The sequence below is a fragment of the Sinohyriopsis cumingii genome, chromosome 5 (genome assembly GCF_028554795.1).
Source record: "Sinohyriopsis cumingii isolate HCF-2022 chromosome 5, ASM2855479v2, whole genome shotgun sequence".
NCBI lineage: Eukaryota > Metazoa > Mollusca > Bivalvia > Unionida > Unionidae > Sinohyriopsis > Sinohyriopsis cumingii.
Genome location: NC_142965.1, coordinates 33832673 through 33854518, shown reverse-complemented (window position 1 = coordinate 33854518; position 21846 = coordinate 33832673). Strand labels below are relative to the sequence as shown.

Here is a 21846-nt window from a genome sequence, read left to right as displayed (position 1 = left end):
TCTTGAAATACTATGCAGAACAAGCTACTGAATGCCATTCAGTGACTATGAATGGGGTTAATCTTGCTCAGCTGTGGATATTCCTCCAAAGCTTTACATTAATTGTGTGAAATTAAAGACAGCTGGAATTAACATGCTAGACACGGTGGATAAACGAAACTTATAACTCTATGCGGATTGCTGTGATTTAGAAAACTACTAGACGTTGTACAAATTAATTCCAGGGATGCCTATTTCACGGACACCCTACTTGGTTTCATCAACGGAACCTGAAACGTTCTTTCTTACAGGTCACCGTGGAAGAGTTGAACAAGCAAACATCCCAAAGATGTCTGAAGATAATAGGTCAAGAAATCTATGTGGTAGAAAAGTCGAAGCACAAGTGCAATCGACGTTGCAAAGAACCGACTTAAAGTTTTGACACATCGCCTAACATTACGTCGTGGTAGACGGTGAATTTTGGAATCCAAGTGACATTTTGTTTGTAGGACGAACTAAAGCGATAATAGTGCTGTACTATGTTTCAAAGAGAATTGTTTTTAAAAAATACATCCATGTAAGCTTGCTGTATTTCTTTTTTTTTGGTGTCCAATTATCAGCGATTCCGGTGTCGACAGAACACACAGGTGTGGAACATATTGGAACATATTCATCAATACGAAGGTTTGATCAAATGCAAAGTATTACCTCCACCCACTTGTATCATTCTATTTCGGAACATCATTGCCAAGTAAAGTCGTTATTCCTTTATATTGCATATGCGCTGAAACAAGTAGTACTATCGATGTTGCCACATGGATGAAGAATACTCTATGATAGGAATTGCGTAAGTGTCGAATTGTTTCGTGCTCCGGTTATTCAGTGCCGATTGTTAAACATGTACAAAATTTAACCCTTTGTGACCATAAAACAGTACCAAAACAATTATTTATCTTATGGAGGATCCAGTTTTAGCAACTAATTTGCACCACAATAAAGTCCCATGTGTATAATGCATTATTACGCCTGGTCTTGGTAATTGCCAAATTTAGGCGCTTTGAGAAATACAATACCAGAACATATCCACATAATCAATTCAATAATCACTCCAATATAACAAAGTATAAACGGATATGTAAATACAAATAATACACCCTAGATTTATTACATTGCCCATGCCTCCGAAAAATCACTCTTCTCTGTTCGATCATAAAGGTCATACTGGAGGTCATGAATAAGACTTTACTAACCAAAGCTGCCTCCTATTCGGCCACGAACATCGTTCGTGGTTCCAAAACATGATTACAGATCTGGCTCAGAGCAAATAATTCAGATTCTTCAAACATGCGACTCTATCAGAAATGCTAAAAGAATCGGGTGTTTTTGGTAGCGACTATTTAGACAAGGGAAAACAAAATAGTTATATTTTTCTATTACACTCTTAGACTGCTCTTTATGAAGAATTGTTTATTTAATTAAATTATATCGTCATTTCGTGTTCCCTAAAAGAATGAAATCAAAGCTGAGTAGTCTTGAAATCGACAAAGTGTGGCCTTATTTTCACACAAACACACACAAAAAAAATTATTGTATCAAGCAGAACGTCGATAGATATTATTGAAATTCCAAACATTCATCTAGTATTGACATTATAACACTTTCTATCTTCAGTAGCTAAACCATTTTAATCCTTTATAACAACAGGTAAACTGCGAGTCTATAAACTTTCTATCTTCTTACCTGAATTCTCACGCTACATTTGTTAATATGGTAAATTATCTCATCAACACTGTCATTTTGCGTTTCGACAATATACATTGTGGTTCAATAAGTTTGTAGCACTCCAGTGTTCCCAAGGGTTTATGTTTTTCTACCAGATTTCAAAGAGAAATGTTGTCGTCGTGAAATTAGTCTAAAACGTGCTGATCCTATGTTTATGTAGATATTTACTGTTACCACATTTTTTCTGATCATCATTCTTCACCAGAGAAGCAATGGTATATCTGATGGCAATAACTGTGAAAAGTTCGTTACTAGAACATGCAGTGAAAATGGTCCAAATGTTAGTTTGTCTCACAATCTTGGACTCGAAAAGTGTTTCAACATTATAATGTGAAAACTCCTTGCAATTTCGTTAGTTATTGACTTCTAACAGTTCAGGCACATTTTACACCAACTTTGCTGCTTGATGCAAGTTTTATATGAATGTTTTGAAACAAAATTATTGTTACTATATTGTAAACAATAAATGACTTTGACTCTTGTTATGCTAGAATGAAAACTAAGTGAAGAGTTCAAATTCTGATAAACAAAAGTATTGACTATAAATAAACCACAAAAAGATCCAAGGAAGTATTTGTTACAGGTCTCTATCTCTCTAATTCATGTTTCTGTTTTCTGTTATTGTTATTTTTATTATTATTTCGCATTGCTTTTCTTTTCTAATTCTATCTTTGGTTCCAATGTGATCAGCAGTAAAAGATGGTGAAAGATGTTGTCTTGCGTTATTTCAAACCCAAGCGAGAGAGATTTACAGTCATGCTTGGGTCAGCTACATCTTATTCTTTACTTTGTATTTTGCACAAATAAATTTTGGAAATACAGTTCTATAGAAAACTAAGTTTAATTACCTATATGCAATGTTACTTTGCATGTGCAATATGGAAATGAATGTAAAAGGATGCAAAATCGACGTCGCCTATAGCTCTAAGTAAAAGTATAATTATAAATAATTTGTTTGTAATTTATTTAATAATTAGATCAATACATCACGTCTAAGTAAGCTAAACAAGCTCATTGCACTGTCTTATTAAAATAAAACCTAAGCCAAATTAAGGAGAAATCAACAAAATAAAAATTAAACAAAATCACTTATGTCCTTTGTAAATTCGGGTGTCAATACACCAGGCTACAAACTGTCGCCATTTTCATTCCGAAAAAGCCTATTATTGGCTGTATAAACAAGGCGGACTAATTTTGCGAAAATTTACCTACAGAGCGCTGGATACAAAATCAATCAAGTTTTTAGTTAAATTATTTACCAGAATTATGATAATTAATTAGAATTAAATACGTTTACAACAGTAATAAATTTGCAGGAAAAGGCATGCTTGACCAACTGAATTCATAGGCAAAATGTTTACAAAGTATTAAAAATAAATGAAAGCATTCAAATGAAATTTATTTTAACTTTTTTGCGTTGCAGTAAAGAGTACATGTATTATCAACACTGAATCGCAGTGTAATCAAAGGATAGAATATAAAAATATATATAGAAAACAGTTGATAAGTCAAGCCTTCTTTTCAAACGATGCTATCATCATATGACTGATTACGTTCACTTTCATTTGGATTGTCAACCCTAACTATTTCAACAGTGGGTCTTCCAGCTCGTGGATGACTTGCAAAAGTGGCCGCCATTCCCGCCACTCTCCATTGCCGTAAAGCCGGGTTTTCATAAGGTTCGTAAACTGAACCCTGGGGAACAAACTGGCCTCCAAACTGTCCGGTGTGAAAGATAAGGGGAGCTTCACTGGCCCTCTGGGAGACTGACATTGCCGATGGGTGTTGAGGCAATGAGACGGGTGGCACGTATGTATTTTTAGATTTGCCACCTGTAGAAAGAGATGTAGCCGATAATTGAATGCCTGCCGGAGGATTGTTTTGGAAGTTCAGATTTTGACCATCTGGATACCCGTAAATGGCGCCAGTAAGTGGTAATTGCTGATCATACATGTTGTGGTCAAGAATATAATAATTTTCTTGTCCACTCTCTGGGTAGTACGGTCGCATGACAGGACGATGAAAAGCGCTTGCAGCATAACCTGCAACTCTGAACCTGTTTTTTTCATTCATTCGTTGCTGCATGTCAAGAAAACGCAGTTCAGATTCGTGCTTCTTACGCTTCTTCTCTTTCTTCCTCCTTTCACGTTCCTTTTGCTTTGCCCTTTTCTCCTCTTCACTCGTCTTAATCTCCAGCTCTATCGGTAGCCCAGAGTCTTCCGTGTCCACTTCAACATCTTCATTGCCGATCTCGGATAATAAAGGATGTATTGCCCCCTAATTATAAAAGAATCTAATAATGTCATAGCGTGTGGTATACAAGCTGAATGTTTAGAACATTTTGTTCTGGTAAAATGTGCGGGTTTGTTTAGTGTTGACTAATATTTTGTGCTGAAGTAAACTAGTTCACTGTAATTCTTTTTGACGTCAGGTATTCTTTGTAGTGTATCAGGGCGAAGAATTGAAACGTATTTCATTGTATTTAGGTGATTAATTGTGCTGATGAACATAGTGACCGGTAGTTCAGATAATTTCAATTTCATTTTATTAAGTTTGTTGTGATGTAGCATGTGATATGGCATTTGGGTAGTAAAGTGTAGGACACTGAAGTGCAGTGCTGTATAGTTCGACGTTGTTGAGATTTGAATATTGAAGTGCAGTTTTTAACACCAAACACTATAAAACATTTCTTGCCTAATATCTATGATTGCCGCGGTGAAAACAACACAAAACAGACAAGCAAAGTAAAACAAAACAAAGAAAACTGTAGCATATTTTCGAAGTTCATTCTCCATGACCAAGAAAAGGTGATTGTCATTAGTGTTTACAGTTTTTGGTTCTTGCAGTGGTATGGAATATGTTAAAGTACATGAATAACTATGAAAATCTAATACCGGTACAGATATTGTAGATGAGAAACAATTATATGTATGTATGTATGTATGTATGTATGTATGTATGTATGTTATACCTTTGAACAGCCGCATATCTCAGCAATATTCTTCTTACAGCACAAGATAATTACTACTGTTGCTATAATTAGTATCACAGCAAGAGGCACCAATATTGCTATGAGGAGTACTGTGAAACAAACAAATTTATTATCAATAATTTTCTACCCTTGATATTAACTGAGAGAGAGAGAGAGAGAGAGAGAGAGAGAGAGAGAGAGAGAATCAACTTTCAGTAAAACAAGTTGATTTGCAAACTTATATAAAATATTACTATGCCGCATAAATACATATCCAGTACATTAAAATATTCTGTCTTTTCTCCTTTTTTTATTACCAGACTTTCGGACTCCACAATATGTATGTTTACACAGTCCATTCAGGAGATCGTACTAGACTTTCATGGTTTGATAATAAAAATTTGTTTGTTTGTACAGTTATTATATTTCTAGAATAGTCGATTCTCTTTTTAAAAGCCCTGATGAATTCAAGCGTGTGGCATATAGGTACTCTAATGGGCAAAACATGTGACCCTTTCAGCCAAATTACTCCTTAGCTTTGTTCTTTCTTAGTTTAACAAATCTTGGAGAATTCCATACTGGATTAATGATGCCTAAGCAATTACATCAGCAGCACTTCAACTTCACATCTTTATAAATGAGAAGTCTATGTTCCAAGAGAATACTGGACTATTGACATTAAAGGTGGCCATTAAAATTGCAGATCTAGAGCCAAGTCTATGGATCTCCACTGCGAATAACAGTGTCTTTTATTACAATCCTTACTCGGGCACATTTAAGTTGCTTGTGTGTCTCATGACATTTTGTTATTAAAAATCACTTGATTTTATGTCTCTGTGCATCTAATCACTTTTTTTATTCGTGAAAGCTTTCTCATACCACACCCGGTGGATTCCTGGAGACCAATTCTATTCAAGAACTTCAGCAGTAGGATGGATGAACAAGCATTAAATATTTATATTGTCAACCTTTTCTGCATGAACTTACTCCGGAAATGATTTTCAATGCCAACCCAGATATATTTACTTATTTGACTTATATTATCAAACCAATACAACCTATTCACAATTCATTATATTGGTATCTAACCCAATCCCCCACCCACAATCTGTAATATGTTTGCCTTCATACGTTGATTTCCATCCAAATTAAGACATAAAACAAAATGTACTCTCTCTCTTCTCTCTCTCAGACCTACTGTCTATCGGTCGTGGCGATGTTGACGGTTGTAACAGAGTTGTAGACTTAGGAGTGGGGGATTCTGTACTTGAGTTCGATGGACCGCTTCCTGTCTGTGACCCGCATTTCAAAGATATCTGAGAATTGGGGTTGACGCCTGTAGTTTATATATATATATATATATATATATATATATATATATATATATATATATATATATATATATATATATATATATATAAGGGAGACAAGATGATTAATATACGCATTTGAAGTTGGAATCTTATCAACATATTTATTCACATCTTTAATACATGGAAAAACACCGGTACTTTTGGTTACTTATGATACCAGTAATTTAAGTGACTTCCTTATGTCCTCTTTCTATTGTGCTGTGAAGGAGTGCATGTCCCAATTGGGCATAATAACACTGAGGTTGGTCACAAAGAAAAATGTGTCTATTAATAGGCATTTTACAAGTAGTTTGTACTAGGGGCATGACTCAAGATGGAACAACTTTCAACAAGCAACAGCAGGTATGGAAGAAGAAAAAGGGACCTATCTTCGGTGGGGAGCTGCCGAAAGCTTATGGCGACTAGTAGCGGTCGTAGCAGTGGACAGTCAGACACTGCCTGCAACACCCAACTAGAGACCCTATCTATGCCATACGACCATGCAAATCGGGGGATAGGGAGCATCCACGCGTATGTGGATCCCTTGAGGACAAACAGCGCATTGTGGTCACAAATATTTCAGCTACTATTGCTAGAAACAGCCCCGGAAATACGAGATGGGTTATGCTGTGAACAAGTGGAAGTAAGAACCAGGCATTTAAATAACAGCCTTAGAAAACGACTTTGCCATACCCGAGTGTTGCCAGGGAGCGACTACAGCGTGAGGTAATTTGCGATTAGCATTCATTGATTCATATAATTTCATTTTAGTTTAGAGCTTCGACGTAGAAATCCAGGTTGACAAGCCGATGGTGTATCTGATTCCGATATCGTATTTTAGATGATTGTTATTTAGCCGTTAAATGCGATTTTGAAGGTCATGCGTTCGGTATGTCCAGACTGGTAATATAACATGTGGCCGTTCAATAACCCAAGGTCCAGTCGGAAAGAAAACTGGTTGCCATATGCCACAGCGATGAATGCATCTGGCTGGCTGACGACAACCACTATACAGATGTTTGACGCAGATGTCGACTTGTGGGCCTTAATAGTCGGCCTTGTCTCGCTGACTGTTCGTGAGCTACATGTCCTTGGAAGTTTCCATGGTATCATGGTCGTCCAAAGTTGTCACATTCACCATTCCATTCTGACTGAACTTCCTTATGGTAGCTTGCCTGAGCTTAGTCACCATCGTGTGGTTGGTATCTGACGCTGCTGTGACTCAAGAGTATGTTATGATGAAAGTCTACCAGGCGCTACCAAGGACGGTCACGTTATCCACTCCCCAGTTGGTAATTCGCAGGACGATTATCTGATCCTAGTTAATGATGTAGGTGTTGTTGGTGGTCAATGCCAAGGCACGGAAAGCTTTCACCCCTTGTGGACAACGCAGAGCGCGAAATGGGTTGAACGTTTTACCGTACTGGGACAAACCGCTTGTTAATTAAACGCCGTTTCGTTTCCTTCAAATTATTGATATAATCATAGTCAAAGAAGAGGAAGTCTTTGAACTAGTGCACGTGCTCCAAGTACGCTTTACGAGCACTACGTGTGAGAGTATCTTAGAGGAAATTATCGCTGTTTTCACTTGAAGGACTATGCAGAGAAAACATAAGAAACGACATTTCTCGCAACAATTAATCTTCGCGACATGAACCACTTTTATTGCGTTTCTGACCGTCCTGCGCAAAGAGATGAGCCAACGACGCTCATCCTGAAATGCATATGTTCAGCAGGAGCACCGTCTTGTTGTCCATGTCCTGTATGACCTTCTGCCTGATCCTCACCAGCCAGGGTCGATGGCCTCAATCGGCGCTAGTGATGATTTCATACTCTCCCTGGAGTGTACTGTTGGTTGTGGCTTGGTGGGCGTATCGGAGGCAGAAGGGGTTGGCCCCGCTCTGCTGAGACCTGGCGATGAGGAAGTTCGATCCTGTTGAAATTGTTGTTTGTTCCTGGCGTCCTCGCCCACTCTCTGAAGAGCGTTGATTTACGCCTGGTAGGATCCCACTTTTATGTCCATGTTCGAAGGGTGCCATGCAGAGGTCACCGCCGATGATGTAGCCCAACTTGCTTATGACGAACACCAGCACAGTCCAGTATCTCTGATATCGATGTTAGTCGCTTACCACCTGCTTTGGTGTGGCAGCAGACACTACATGTATACAAAGATCTTTTCACCTGATATAGAACACACAATCAGTATACACTCATCGCTATGGTTGGAGGATGGAGGTTGGCTGCTGACAGGAGACCATTGGCTCTTACAAAAAAAGTCCGTACATGCTCACTAGATAGCGAAGTTGACTTGTCCGTGCCATATTACATCAGCCTTAGCGCTTCAGTATTGAGTAGCTGTTTCGGTCTAAGTATTGGGTGAGACTGTATTTATCAAAAACGCCCTCAAAGGATAGTTTAAAATAGGTCGACTATAAGACGTGCACGGGCTATTAAATATCCAGATGATACATTTTGAACTGAACAAATCTCTAGTTCTTCCCTTTAAAACGGTGTTATAAAAGGACCCTGACCTACTATGTCGTGCTGTAGATAACGTACGTCCCTGTTTTAACAACGTTACAGCTTTAACGTGTTGTATAATGTTGTAGCTAGTGTTGTGGCAACATGGGTTTAAATTCCCGTTTGGTAATAAGATGTGACCACTCAGGTGAAGATCATACAGGATTATGTTACTGGTATGATCATTGCCTTTGAAAACTTGGTTGGAAGGACGACGTTTAAGATGATGGCGAACACCTCCTGGTCTCCTTTCAAATGCCGATAGGGCTGTGCTCTCTGTTTGGGCCTCACCGGAGAATACTACTCTGCCGGTGCACGCAACACACTAGAGTATTTCAACAGCTTACGCCTTCACAGACACCTCGAACATATCAATACTTCGGGCATCTTTGTGGATGGGGATCTCAACAAATTCCTGAGGATGCTTTCAGTGGGAGATGAGAAGCATGCCGAGTCCAGTATCATCTCTTAGACGTTCCTCCGATGTCACAAGCGATGGTGGTGTCCAAGAGTTGAAGGTGAACGTCTTAGTTGTAAATCATGACATGCACGATAAACCCGTTGAATCGTTTTGTACTTCTTGATATAGAACAAAAGCTGGGTCTGGTTTTCTAAATGTACTCGGTGGCGGTGGAAAGGGCCTATCTATATCTCAGCAGCGTGAATCTATTTGGCGTGGTCTCGATGGGTAATTGTAAGATTTGAAACTTGAGACTCCCTTCTGTTGCCATAGAAGCGGAAATCGTGGACTATGACGGCACCTTGTAAACATTCCAACCGCTGACTACATGGATATATATTTGGTTACATTTCATGCGATAAAAGACCGTCGCGAACGATAAAATACGAATTTTAGAGATGTGGTTGGAGCGGGCCGTCGGAAAGTAATTTCCATATACACGCTGGCTTTTGGTGCCGCTTGGACAAACTTCCTTATATTTTTTTGGGTGGGGGAGGCAGCTTCTCTTGTTCAACTTCAACGCCTTCTCAGCCAGAGGGGTAACTCAAACGTTTAGTATTTTTGTTGACACTCCTTAGCTCCATCCCAGCATGTCTAGCTGGTTAGAACATAGAAGTGACACCCTGTTTTCCAAAATGTGTGTTATGGTGTGGGTTTCCCCTGTCCATCCCATCAGTGTTATAGTGTTTTTGTTTCAAGAACAATAATGTGTTATAGAATTTAGTCAGGGTTACTCTTTGTTTTGTTCACCAAGTCTTTGAGGTTTATTAACCCTTTCATAAGCTTAGCCAATATACTCTCTCCCCTTGGTTTGAGCTGACCATGGGTCTGATTTCTATCAGCCTTGCTTGGAACATCAGATTGTACTCCCCCATGAGCCCACTAGGACTCAGGGTTGGTTTCCACTCTTTTGTTCCCTTCCCCAGAGATTTTTTTCCTCCCTTTTTTTTAGTGACTTTGCCAGAGTAAAAAATGTCCTTTTGTGGTGATATTTATGCTTGCACTGTTGTTTGTGTGTTGTATTGTTGTTAGGACAGCACTATGTAGATGAATTTTCCTTATCTCTCTCCTAGTTTATTTAAATTTTGAATATATATTTTTAATCCGAAAAATAGTGTGCAAATAAATAAGATGTCTACATGTTTGTTATGTTGGTTAGTGCATGATTTGCGTATATTTAGCGTGTTTTTAGTTGTTCTTATATGCCGTAGCATATTAGAGTCTAATCTTTGTTTTTGTCATATTTGCACCATAGCGCTGTTCGTTTAGATCTTTACTCCCACTCCATTTCATTTAAGTTTTAATTGATTGTGCCTTAGCACAAGGGATTTAAATCTTCCGTCACGCGGATGTGATGGAAAACATCCTGAGGGTTTTGTTTAAGTTTCGTTTAAATGTACCTTAGTCCATGAGGTTTCAAGCTTTGTTTATTTTAGGGATTGAAATATTCCATCACATGCCCTTTTTGGTTGCTTTCTATTGTGTGACTCAGTTTCTTTGGAGGCTTCATTGTGATTTTCCAAAATATTGTATCGGCAAGGCTCTCTTCTACAGTTTCATTCGAGTTCCAATTGTGGATTCTCTATCTGAGAAGTCGTGCAGTTATTTTTTGAAAAGAAATGTTTCTTTTAGTTATCTTGTTTAGTATTAGCTACAGCAAGCTGTTATAAATTGCAGGAGAGGTCTAGGGACTTGATATCATTCCTAAGCCGCTGAATCAACACTTCCGCTCCTCTGTGGTGAGTTACCTCTCCGTCAAGGGCAAAAACCAACGAACCTGATTCATCTACATATGCACCACAAGGATGGTGTGACGGCTTGGATATGACTTTTCCCTACATACAACCTACCCGTGAGGGGTTGGAAGCGTTTCTGATACATGAGCAGCGCGAGAACGAACCGGAGGAGGAATACGTGGTTTGGGACACATTCCAAGAAACAGCTGAAAGAAGATGATGTGCCTTCTTTCATAACGGCAGCCTTAAATACCCTCGATTAGGATATTTTAAAGAGTGTAGCCAGAATGCTCAGTAAGGTGGGCGTCTCTATCACTGGAAACCTGGATATTAATTTGATTCGCTACCGAACAAAGTGCGCTCATGGTCTTAAGTCGATCCGAATTCAGTGCACATCTTATAAATACATACGCGAGGGTCCTTGTGTGTGTGATTTTGATTTTTAACGTAGCTTTAACACTTTTCAGTCATATTGCTACGATATCTGCAGCGTGACAGTTTATGCTGATATCTAGCACTTGGGCATCATACCGCAGACATGTAGCATCGTTCCCACCCAGTCAGATTATCCTGACACCAGGCGACCAGTCCTACCACTAACATTTTAAGGATGAGCGCCTAGTAATATTTTTGCAAGCCTTTGGTAATTCTCGGCCGGGATTCGAACCCTTGACATCCCGCATTCGAGGCGGATGCTCTAACCACTATGCTACCTGAGAGGCCCGCGAGGGTGCAGTCTGAGCTGTGTCATATATTCCTCTTGCCCGGCTTTGGGCGAGCGCATCTTCCCAGATGTCGTCAAGAGTTTGTTTCAGTCCTACGAGTTCTGATTGAGTTTATGGATATATCTGTATTTTGTGGTTCCACCTCCCAGCCGCTTGGTATTGGACCACTCTCCCATCTACTTTTTCACCTAACATCTCCGGTTTCTTATGGGTCTTTGAGCACATCTACGTTGACGTAAACTCTTCAGATGCGTTAACGAAGTGTTATATATATATTATATATATATATATATATATATATATATATATATATATATATATATATATATATTCATACACACACATACGTACATACATACATACATACGTACATTTAAGGTGCTAATCAATTTTCCTCGTTTAGGTATGTATGACTTCTTTTGAACTACTGTGGCGTATCATCTCACATAACTGTAATATTAATGTAAACAAATATAAATACTTCGCTTTTAATAATTAATCCTATATATTCTACGTTCTTTGGAGCTGATTATAGAAGCATTATTTGTGTGGATATATTTGATGTTGTTTAATTAAATATCACTAAAAGCAAGATAACTATACTGATCAAAGTAATGCATCACTCCATGCAATTAAATACACATAAACATTGACCTTTGAACTTGAACCAAAATCTCCAGTCCCGATTGGATAATGCGTTGCTGAACACCTTGAACTTGATGGAGTGGAAGGAGCTTATGTAAACGTCCGTTATTTTGTAATTGTTATTAGATTCACAAGAGATTTCTTTTTGCTCCGTGCCGTCCTCAATAGTTACTCGCTGTCCACATACTCCTGAAGCTACCTGCAGCTTAAAACAAAGAATCAATCAATTAGCTCACTATAACGAATAGATACATTCGATAAACTATTATTATTATCATTATTATTATTATTATTATTATTATTATTATTATTATTATTTTGGTCTTAATGTAAGACAAATTACTAAATAGATATTATTAATTATTTCCATTATTTTATTCTGTAAAACAGTTTCATGATCATGCAAAGTAACTGTTCTGATCTTCCAGTCAGAATGTATTACACCTAAAACAGGAACACGGTAGTTTGGATTTACTTTAAAATAACGAATAACTATTTGTTAATAATAATAACTGAAAAATACACAATATAAAGAAAAGAAAATTGTTTGTACACTGATACCTGGATAAACTTTAGGAAAATTGCAGTAACCACGATATGAGTCTGAAGGGAAGCTTGCACGGAGCATGTTATTGTAGTTCCAGGCTGAAAAGTATTCCCATCCGGATACTTAGGGTTCCTGACGTGTACTGCATTATCAGTTATTAATACATTTTCCGTCAGATCTGCTATGACTCTACCTGATGGGAATTGAAATGGTAATTTGATAAATCTTGGATATATTAAGATCGGTTTACTAATTTTAAATGAAACAATTTAAACAGTACAGTTTGTGTTTTCTTACTTTCAAATTTCTTAAAACAATCAAAGCTTGGTGCATTGTGGAAACGCACCATAGTCTGTACAAAGATTTAACTGTCATTTATTAACTAATATTTGTAAATAAACCCGGACAATGGCTATTTCGTTAGCTTTTAGAAAAGCCGAATTAAAAGTTGATTTGGAATATCTGATCCTTATACATTTATCAAGACAATATGATTTCATAAATGTTATTGGAGAACACGCTTAAAAAGTATTTTACTTTTTCCCTTTTGTAGGAAAACTACCACTCCAACAAGATTGTAAGTTTGTATGTAAAATGTCACGTGGCGAAAACCATATTCACTGATTAGTTGATGACAATTTTATTTATTGTGCAGTTTTCTCTTGTGTGTTCTTGATGGATAATCTGAAGATTGCGTACAATGTGCGGGATGTGAACAAAGAGGATTCTTTATTTTCAGTGACGGGACACAAACCAAGTGACGCTATAAAGTAGCACGTGAGCAGACGTCATAATTTACCACTGACATCACAATGAAACACGTCTGAGCCGCCACATTTACTTTGCAATCTCAGAGTCTGTATCATTTTCCGTTGAACTTTGGAAAAAACAGATGGATGAAAATAGTGGCCATATTTAATTATCCGCAAGTCATTGGTTCTTATGTTACAAAAACTTTATTAACGCCAGAAATATCTGGTGACACGTAATCACTAATATTAATGTATTCAATAATTATTATTTTAATTTAAAGATAAAGGATAACAACACACATTAGAAGTGCATGTATTTCATCCTGGTTGAGACGTAGTCGAATGTTACTTTCATCGCCAAAACTTTCTTTTGAGGATTTATTCTTTGCACATCAAGCCAAATATTTGCCACCGAAACTTACCAATCTGGAATTCAGTACTGCGATTGCATACGAGTCTCTTTCAGAGAGTCGAAGATATTACTGCAGCGACATTTATCAAGGGCCTTGAATTTAAAATGATTTAATATCGAATTTATGAGAACGAGTTTAAAAATGTCAACCTTTTACTCGCCGAGGCTCGCATAACCTGAACATTATTGTAGGAGCTGAACAAATTTATCATTAAATCATTACCCATTTGAACTCATGCTTGTCACATAGTTTTCATTTTAATGGAAATAGTTCTTTTGCTGCGAATAAAAAATAGTCTCAGACACTGTTTGAATTAATAATTCACAGTAACCATTAATATTTAAAAAGAGATTTCTATGTAGATTATGATTCAGAAAACAGCCGTCCTTTCAAATCAATAGAACATTTGACACCGACAGAATTATTTTCCAAGACTGGATCACTAACGGTAATTCCTGTATGATGTGTCACAGAATTAACTCGGGTTAGGTTAGTCAAGCCATATAAAAATTAAGCCATTATATTTCATATGGTTCCACCTAATGTGAGACAAGGATGATGGCTCGATGCAAAAATTCCAGATTTACTGTAATGTATTTGTCAAAGTATATTTGAATTATTTTTTCTTGGAACAGTAGACACAAACAAAGTTTATTTAGAGTCGAAATTGCATCACATAATAAGAAACATAAGGTCCTTGGAAATTTTAAACAACGTGAAAATAATGTGGATGGAGAATTTCTCTCAGTTGGGAGATCGGCATTTATCCACATTCTATTCTAAACAGTTGTGAATTTAATTAATCATATACGTTAATACTTAAACCACGCTTGTAATAGGATGGGTTCCATATTACATGTTCTCCCCTCCCACTCCCACTTTCCATTGCCCGACACCCTTAGTTTTATTTGTAACGAGCTCTTTTCGGGTAAATTAGCTTTGGTATTCTGACAGACGTAACGGCTTTTTGAAATGCTCCCATTTGAAAAATGGCTGCAAAATATTGATAGTAGTATTTACGAAAAGAATCTATGTTCCCGTCAACGTCTAGATAGCTTGCATGGTTAACAGCCACTGTTCGCAGCTTTCGTCTACCATGTTAGGCAGCTTGGACGTGCAGAACAGCTCATTTTCCCATCGAAATGATTTTATGCCATTTGTTCTGAAACTTCTGAGGAATATCTTAAATCCTTTTATTTTTTCCTCTGTGATAGAGCTGATTCCAACCAGCCATATGGCATCCCATGTTCGAACACTACAGTGCCAGTAAATGCAAGTATTTATGTCAACTAGTACAATTTTACTATTACACCATCACGGACTTTCTGCCAATTAAAAATTGCTCAGAGGATTTGCTTTTTCATTACATTATGTGATCTTTCTCGGTTTGTATGTCTTCAGGAGAAACAATACCTTTTTGAAGACAATGCTTTGCTGGAAGGCCATATTTGTACCCTAAAAGAAATATAATGTTTACTTGAAATATTTTATACTCAATCGCCAGTTGGTTCCGAAATTAACTGGTTTTGGATTCGCTAAAGCCGATAAAAACATCAAAATAACGGAATTGGCATATAATCAGAGTTTATTTAAACTGATATCGCAGATGATGTTCCCTTGCATGTTATCACACCGAGTCGGAAAATATCGAAATAATATGGATATCGAATGGAATAGAGAGAATATTTATTCCGAGTAACATCACAATCTAAAATGAAATCACTGAGAAACTAATTATATCTCGTTGGTAATGCAGCATAAAGTCAAACAAATAAACCTGTTGTTATATATATATATATATATATATATATATATATATATATATATATATATATATATATATATATATATATATATATATATATATATATATATATCATGTGCCTGGGTTTTGTTCGTAACTGAGTGTGTAGATTTTGCCTTACTGACCTGTATTAATGACTTTAAGACATTCACTAAAATTTGAGTTCAAGGCATAACCTTGTTTACGATGTAAGAAACGTTTGGAAGCGAACTTGTTTAAAATATGATGAAATGTTCTATGTTATTATGTATAGGACTTTTTTTAACCAAACTCCAACATTCATGTTTCATATCAGTCTTTTGAAATCTATTATCAGAGTTTGTAATTGTGTTCAGATATAATTCGAGAAGATTTATTTGTTTAAAGTATTCATTGGAATTACGAAGTGCTCATTTACTTTACAAATGAGTTCATATAATTAATGCAGACTACCGGTATATATGGCGTATACAACTGTAGTCCGATCGGAACATATTCGATCTTTCCAGTCAAGTCGAGAAAGAAACCTCGGAAGTAATCGGTCTGTATTGGTAAGTATCATCTGATATGTATATGTTAACACGGTACAATATGAAGCGGAAAGAGACAAATTCAAACTCGGAATAATCTCAGGCGTATGCTGTCATATTGCATGTGATTTACTTTGCTCGAGGATAACAAACACATTTAAAGTATGTGTTTAATTGTACAACTACTTCTAAGGTTATTTTATGACATGACGGAAATGACAGGGCGATATTACGATCGATCTGTAGTGTTATCATTAATTGGATCAGGAGATTTGTCCATGAATTGATTGGTTGAATGCTACCCCTGGTGGATCAATGTCTTGGACCCGTGTAGTTGACATAGGTAAGGCTCCTTCATGGAAAGCAGGAAAAACATCTGCGTTTTCCATCTCGATGGGGGAGCCAATCTTTTCATTGATAACCGTGGTGACAGTGGCGTCTTCAGCTTCTTCGTTGAACAAACACCAAAATCGATTACTGGCTGGAAGCAGATCGGTTCACTTGTGTTCTGGGCTGCACGCTTGGCTTCTGATGGGTAAGTTAAAGTTGCATCATCTTCATTTGTGATAGGGCCCTCTATATCCAAAGCACCGATATTTAGATGTCAATAAAGTTTGGGTTACTTTGTGGTTACTAGTACTATTACCAGTCTTAGAATAAGCTAACGTTGTCATGACACTTTCCTATGCATCACCAATACGGTATTGTATACCAATAATACTCTACAAAAAACGGAACACATTTTTAACAAATAAAATCGTGAATTAATAAAGTAATAAAACGTGTTAAGTAGCTATTTTAATTCGCACCAGAATCGTGTTTGTAAATGATGGATACATCATTCTTTTATTAGAGCTGGGTGTAAAGCGAAATTAAGTGACACTCGAAAATTGGATGCAGGGTGTTCTACTTAACTAGACTGCAAGCATGCGAAAATTACGCTAGAATTCCCGTTTGAATGCAAAAATAAGCAAAACAAAGAAGTAAACTCCGTTCAAGTAAATTTAAAAGCATTCATATCTTTGTTTAAATGTGTTACACTCTTGAGGTCAGTCAGACAGAACTGCTCTTTGATTTATCTTCGTTATCCCACACCAGTCAATCCGCACATTAAATGTGTTAACAAAAATAAACATGTCTTCGTTTTCATACAAATACAACAATGAATTTGACAAAATAAACAACGTAAAGCATGATATTTACAATCTAAATTTGTAATAACATCGCCGTCAAAATTTTTACAATAATTTCTTTTTATCGACGTAGTAATGCGGCTGTTCATCGCATTAACACAGAATGTGGAAAATCCACGACTTTTGCGTTTAAAAATATGTAACGAAAAGAAAATATGCATTATCTGAATAAATATTCGCACCTTTAAGAACAACGTTACTACTTACTAGGGATACACTCGTATTCCATTCTCATGTAGTTGGTTTTATTTAAATGTTGGCCGTCGTGGCACGGAGTATCCATCCATGCAATCGGAATACCGGTGCAGTCCTGTCGGCCGTTGCATGATAAATAGTGTGCCAAGCCATCACCAAGATATCTGCAAAAGAAAGAAAACTCAAAGAAAATGAAATCTACAAGCACTGTCATTAATAATAATAATAATAATAATAATAATAATAATAATAATAATAATTTTGATTTGGAATTCTAGAATGAAGGCCCTTTGTGACATTTCTGAAAACAACTATATTTCGTCAACACGTGATCAAATATTCGGATACTGTTTGAGATATCAGTAAAGGAAAGATACAAGATAAGATGTATATTAAACAAAGAAAGTAAAAGATAAGTATTAATCAACATATGTTAAACAACTTAATATTAAATAACAGAAATAGCATAAGATAATTGATATCAATAAGTAATTTTAGATTGATTTAACAGGTTACTTTTCTAACGTGGTGTGATTAAGACTTATTTGGCATGCAATAATGCTTTAAATGATGTACTCTTTCGAATGGAAATCCTACCACTTAAATCTGGCACGTGTATATATTTTGTGGTTACAATTTTAGCATTTCCTTTAGAACGTTTTAGATTTACAACTCTTGCGTAATTATGGATCTGCGAATTATATAATTTTGCAGTGCAATATAATGCATTTACAAGAAATATATCATTTATTTACTACTAGAAACACTAATTATTTATAACGACTAATCTAACCAAACACAACTCTCCATTCTGCTGACTGGGTTGCTAGGAATGGTGTTTGTTGAGGGATCAGTTATATCATTTCATAATTGTATCACATATTTTCTTGTTTCTTTAATAATTTATGTGAACATTTGATGTTTATCCAAGTGTCGTGTTCCTGTTGTTTCAATAAATATCCATAGGTTTGATCACTTAAATAGGTAATCAATTACGTCCACTAGGCAATATCTTTTCTCGAAGATCATTCCCAGTGCTCTTGATAAATGAACAGTCTATTTCATACCTCCATTTTCGTTTTAGAATGTGTTGAGTTTATTATGTAAGACACAACCCGGTTAAGATGCCTTGGGATCATCGCGTTACAAATATCTGCAGCATTGTAATACATCATATAATACAGTTATGCAAGGACACAAAAACCCGATAATTATGTCAGAGGTTCTCAGTATTTGTTTTTCTTACGACATAAGTAAGTCATATGGTCGTCATGGAAAGGAGTGAGACAGACAGACGGATAGACAGAGAGACAGACAATGACGTGGGGGAGAGGGGTTATGGGGTTTTAACCTGAGGACTCGAAGGAGGTACATCTGATAATTCAAATATACTTCACAATTTATATGTGAGAAGGGACCGATGCAAAATTCTCACTTGCAACCACACTATCTGTTTAATCTGTTCTGGTCTGAAATGGGTGTGTGTAAAACATTTTCCATCCAAATCCTCCACAATGGCAAACTTTATGTCCCATTTAATCTTTTCGAGGGGTTGGGTATAATGTTTTTTACAGAACAGAGCATAATTTTATTCGGGCTTACATTGTGCGAATGAAAGACATACTTGTATGAGAAACATGCAAATGTATAACAAGTGATGAATTAAATATCTAGATACAAAGCAACATTATCTTACATATAATGTAAATAAGCGCCCCTTGTAGTAGTTCAATGTATGAAATATGTGAAACTGCACGTAAAACCAAAGAACGAGAGTAGATGCTATTAATAATGACATCCTTCAGAAATATATAAGCTATGTCAAAACCTATCTTATGTCAAATATTTCGAAGACATATTATTCCAGTTTTGAAAAATGTTATATTAAAAGCTAAGACATAATAACAGAACTCGCATGAGAGTTAATAGTCCTAATTTTTTTTTAAATGTAGACCTTGAAATCATCGCCTTTAAAAGTGTTTATCTCTAATAATTAGTTTAATTTTACAAACAAAAATCATAAGTAAGTAAAACCAATGTAATACGTTGTTTACAACTAAACAAAGATTTGATTAGTCAGGTAGGCCTCTGATTTCAATACAGACCAAGGTCAACGACACAATATAGATATACTTAACAAGAAAGCAAAGTGTTCACATTGTCTCCATATTCAAACTGTTACTAAAAGTTATGAACATAAGGTAAAACCCATCGGAATACCATTATTACATTGTTGAATCAATACATTTGAAGGGCTTCGCCTTAAATCTTGAATGAGATACTTTGCTTTTACAAACGGTGAGTCACTCTAAAATTCAATTTCATTTAATAAGATTTTAACATTACCAGCCCATTATGTATTACCGTTACTACATTATCTTAATAAAGAAATATATTTACCAATAATGTTACAAGGATTTAAATAAGAAGGCCATTACTAAATAATTCATGCATATCGTGATTGATAAAGAGGGTGTCTTTCTAATTGCCCATATATTCCCATATTACAAGTGGAAGACTTAACACGTAATGATCTTTTACAAAATGTCCAATGTACACGTTCAATCATTTTAGATTTATAAAAGCCCCCAAATTTCACATGCATACTTTCAAACAAACCATCATTTGTGTCAAACAGTTGACAGACGCATCTTAGCTTCAAGATCATATTTACATGTCTTCCCATCCGTTTACATCTTGTAATACAATTTTTAAAATAATATGCATAATAGGTTGTTTTAACATTGCCAGAATTGTAATGTCAGTCCTATTGATACAATACTTATTCGAATTTAAAATAGTCCATGACATTAGTCTATAAATAAACAGTATGTGAAAAAACTACTAAATTCCGCTAGTTCCCCATTTTTTGAACAAGAAAATAATTTATAAATGTAACAATCCTTTTGACGTTAGCTACAGAGCGCTTTTATTTCCTACTCTTTATATTATATTTGTGCAGTATGGGACCGCGAAACAAATAGTTTTCATAAGAAATATCAAACGCTTGTACAGCTGTATGAAAGATTCAGTGACATCACGTCACAAAACTTTTAGTTGTGGTATAAAACGTTTAACACAACTGTGTGAATTCTTCACTGACCTCACATCAAAAAGCGTTTAGTTATGTGATAAGACGTTTGACAAGTGCCATGAAAGCTTTAATGACATTAACTTAAAATTTTTTATTTTTATTTTTGGTATAAGACGTTCGACACAATTCTATTAGCTTCAATGAAATCACGTCAAAAAGCATTTAGTTTTAGCATAAGAAATTTAGAATGATTGCTGTCAAGCAGAGTAATGTTTAACTGTTTCAGCATTGTTAGATTTAACGACTTCAGTATTGTATCAGACGAGAAAAAGTTCCTTTACCAATGTCAATTTGAGTTTCTTTACCAATGTTAATTTGTAGACGTTGGTAAAATGATGCATTGTGACCTTCTCAGTATTGGGGTGAACATCGTATTCACATATTTCTATGTTGTAATATTCTATTTTTCGCCAGCGGACACAAGATGCAGCGTTGGACACAATATGTTTTCGATGTTTGATTTGGATGCGACTGATCGTAATTATCTCATGTTGATGTCTTGTCTTGCAAAGACTAACGGTTGTAACGTTTGATCGGCCGGTACAAATCTATCTATGCTGGTATAACATATCGGAGATCTCTTCCGTGCCCTCTGAGACCCAAAAACAAATTTCACCTATATAAAGGTTACATTAGACATTTGATAGGTTCATTTTAAGTCAAACATTAAAGTTTAGCCAATCATGCCTGGAAAAGAAAGAAATTATGTTTTCAGCTTAATATGTTGAGTGATTCAGTAAAAAACAAAAATTTTCTCTTTTGGTGATAAGGTTGATTGCCTCAGAGTGAAAAAATAACTTCATGCTCAGAACTGTATGATCTCCAATCCAGATCGCAACATTCTAGACTTATCCTTGAGTTGAGATGACTGTTTTGTTTATTGAAATTCAGTCTAGGATGTTCAACATTAACAAGGTAATAGCAAATAAGGATATAATACGATTAACAAGGAACGATAAATTATCATATAAAACAACGAATGTGCAATAATACACACGTTTTAAATATAAAAAACGGAGAACAATTCAAGAATTTGAGAACAAAAGCGCATACATAAATACCGTGTACATGAAAAGGAGTTTTTCATTGTTAATTTTAATATAAAAGCTTATACTCAAATATCACATGCAATGCTGATATTTGAGAAGGGAACACATACAAAAACAGGT

The 21846-nt window shown here is 36.0% G+C and overlaps 1 protein-coding gene across 1 annotated transcript in view; it reads right to left on the bottom strand.

Annotated features, from left to right (window-relative positions):
* Window positions 1–2583: 2583 nt before the first annotated feature.
* LOC149798909 (uncharacterized) overlaps window positions 2584–21846 on the bottom strand; it is a 46301-nt gene continuing 27038 nt past the window's right edge. The window contains exons 3-8 of the mRNA XM_089957825.1: window positions 17596–17747; window positions 12732–12910; window positions 12180–12375; window positions 5931–6068; window positions 4733–4842; window positions 2584–4038 (exon numbers count right to left, since the gene is read on the bottom strand). Coding sequence (XP_089813951.1) covers window positions 3283–4038; window positions 4733–4842; window positions 5931–6068; window positions 12180–12375; window positions 12732–12910; window positions 17596–17747 — 1531 coding nt within the window. The 3' untranslated portion in view covers window positions 2584–3282. The remainder of the gene's footprint in view (window positions 4039–4732; window positions 4843–5930; window positions 6069–12179; window positions 12376–12731; window positions 12911–17595; window positions 17748–21846) is intronic.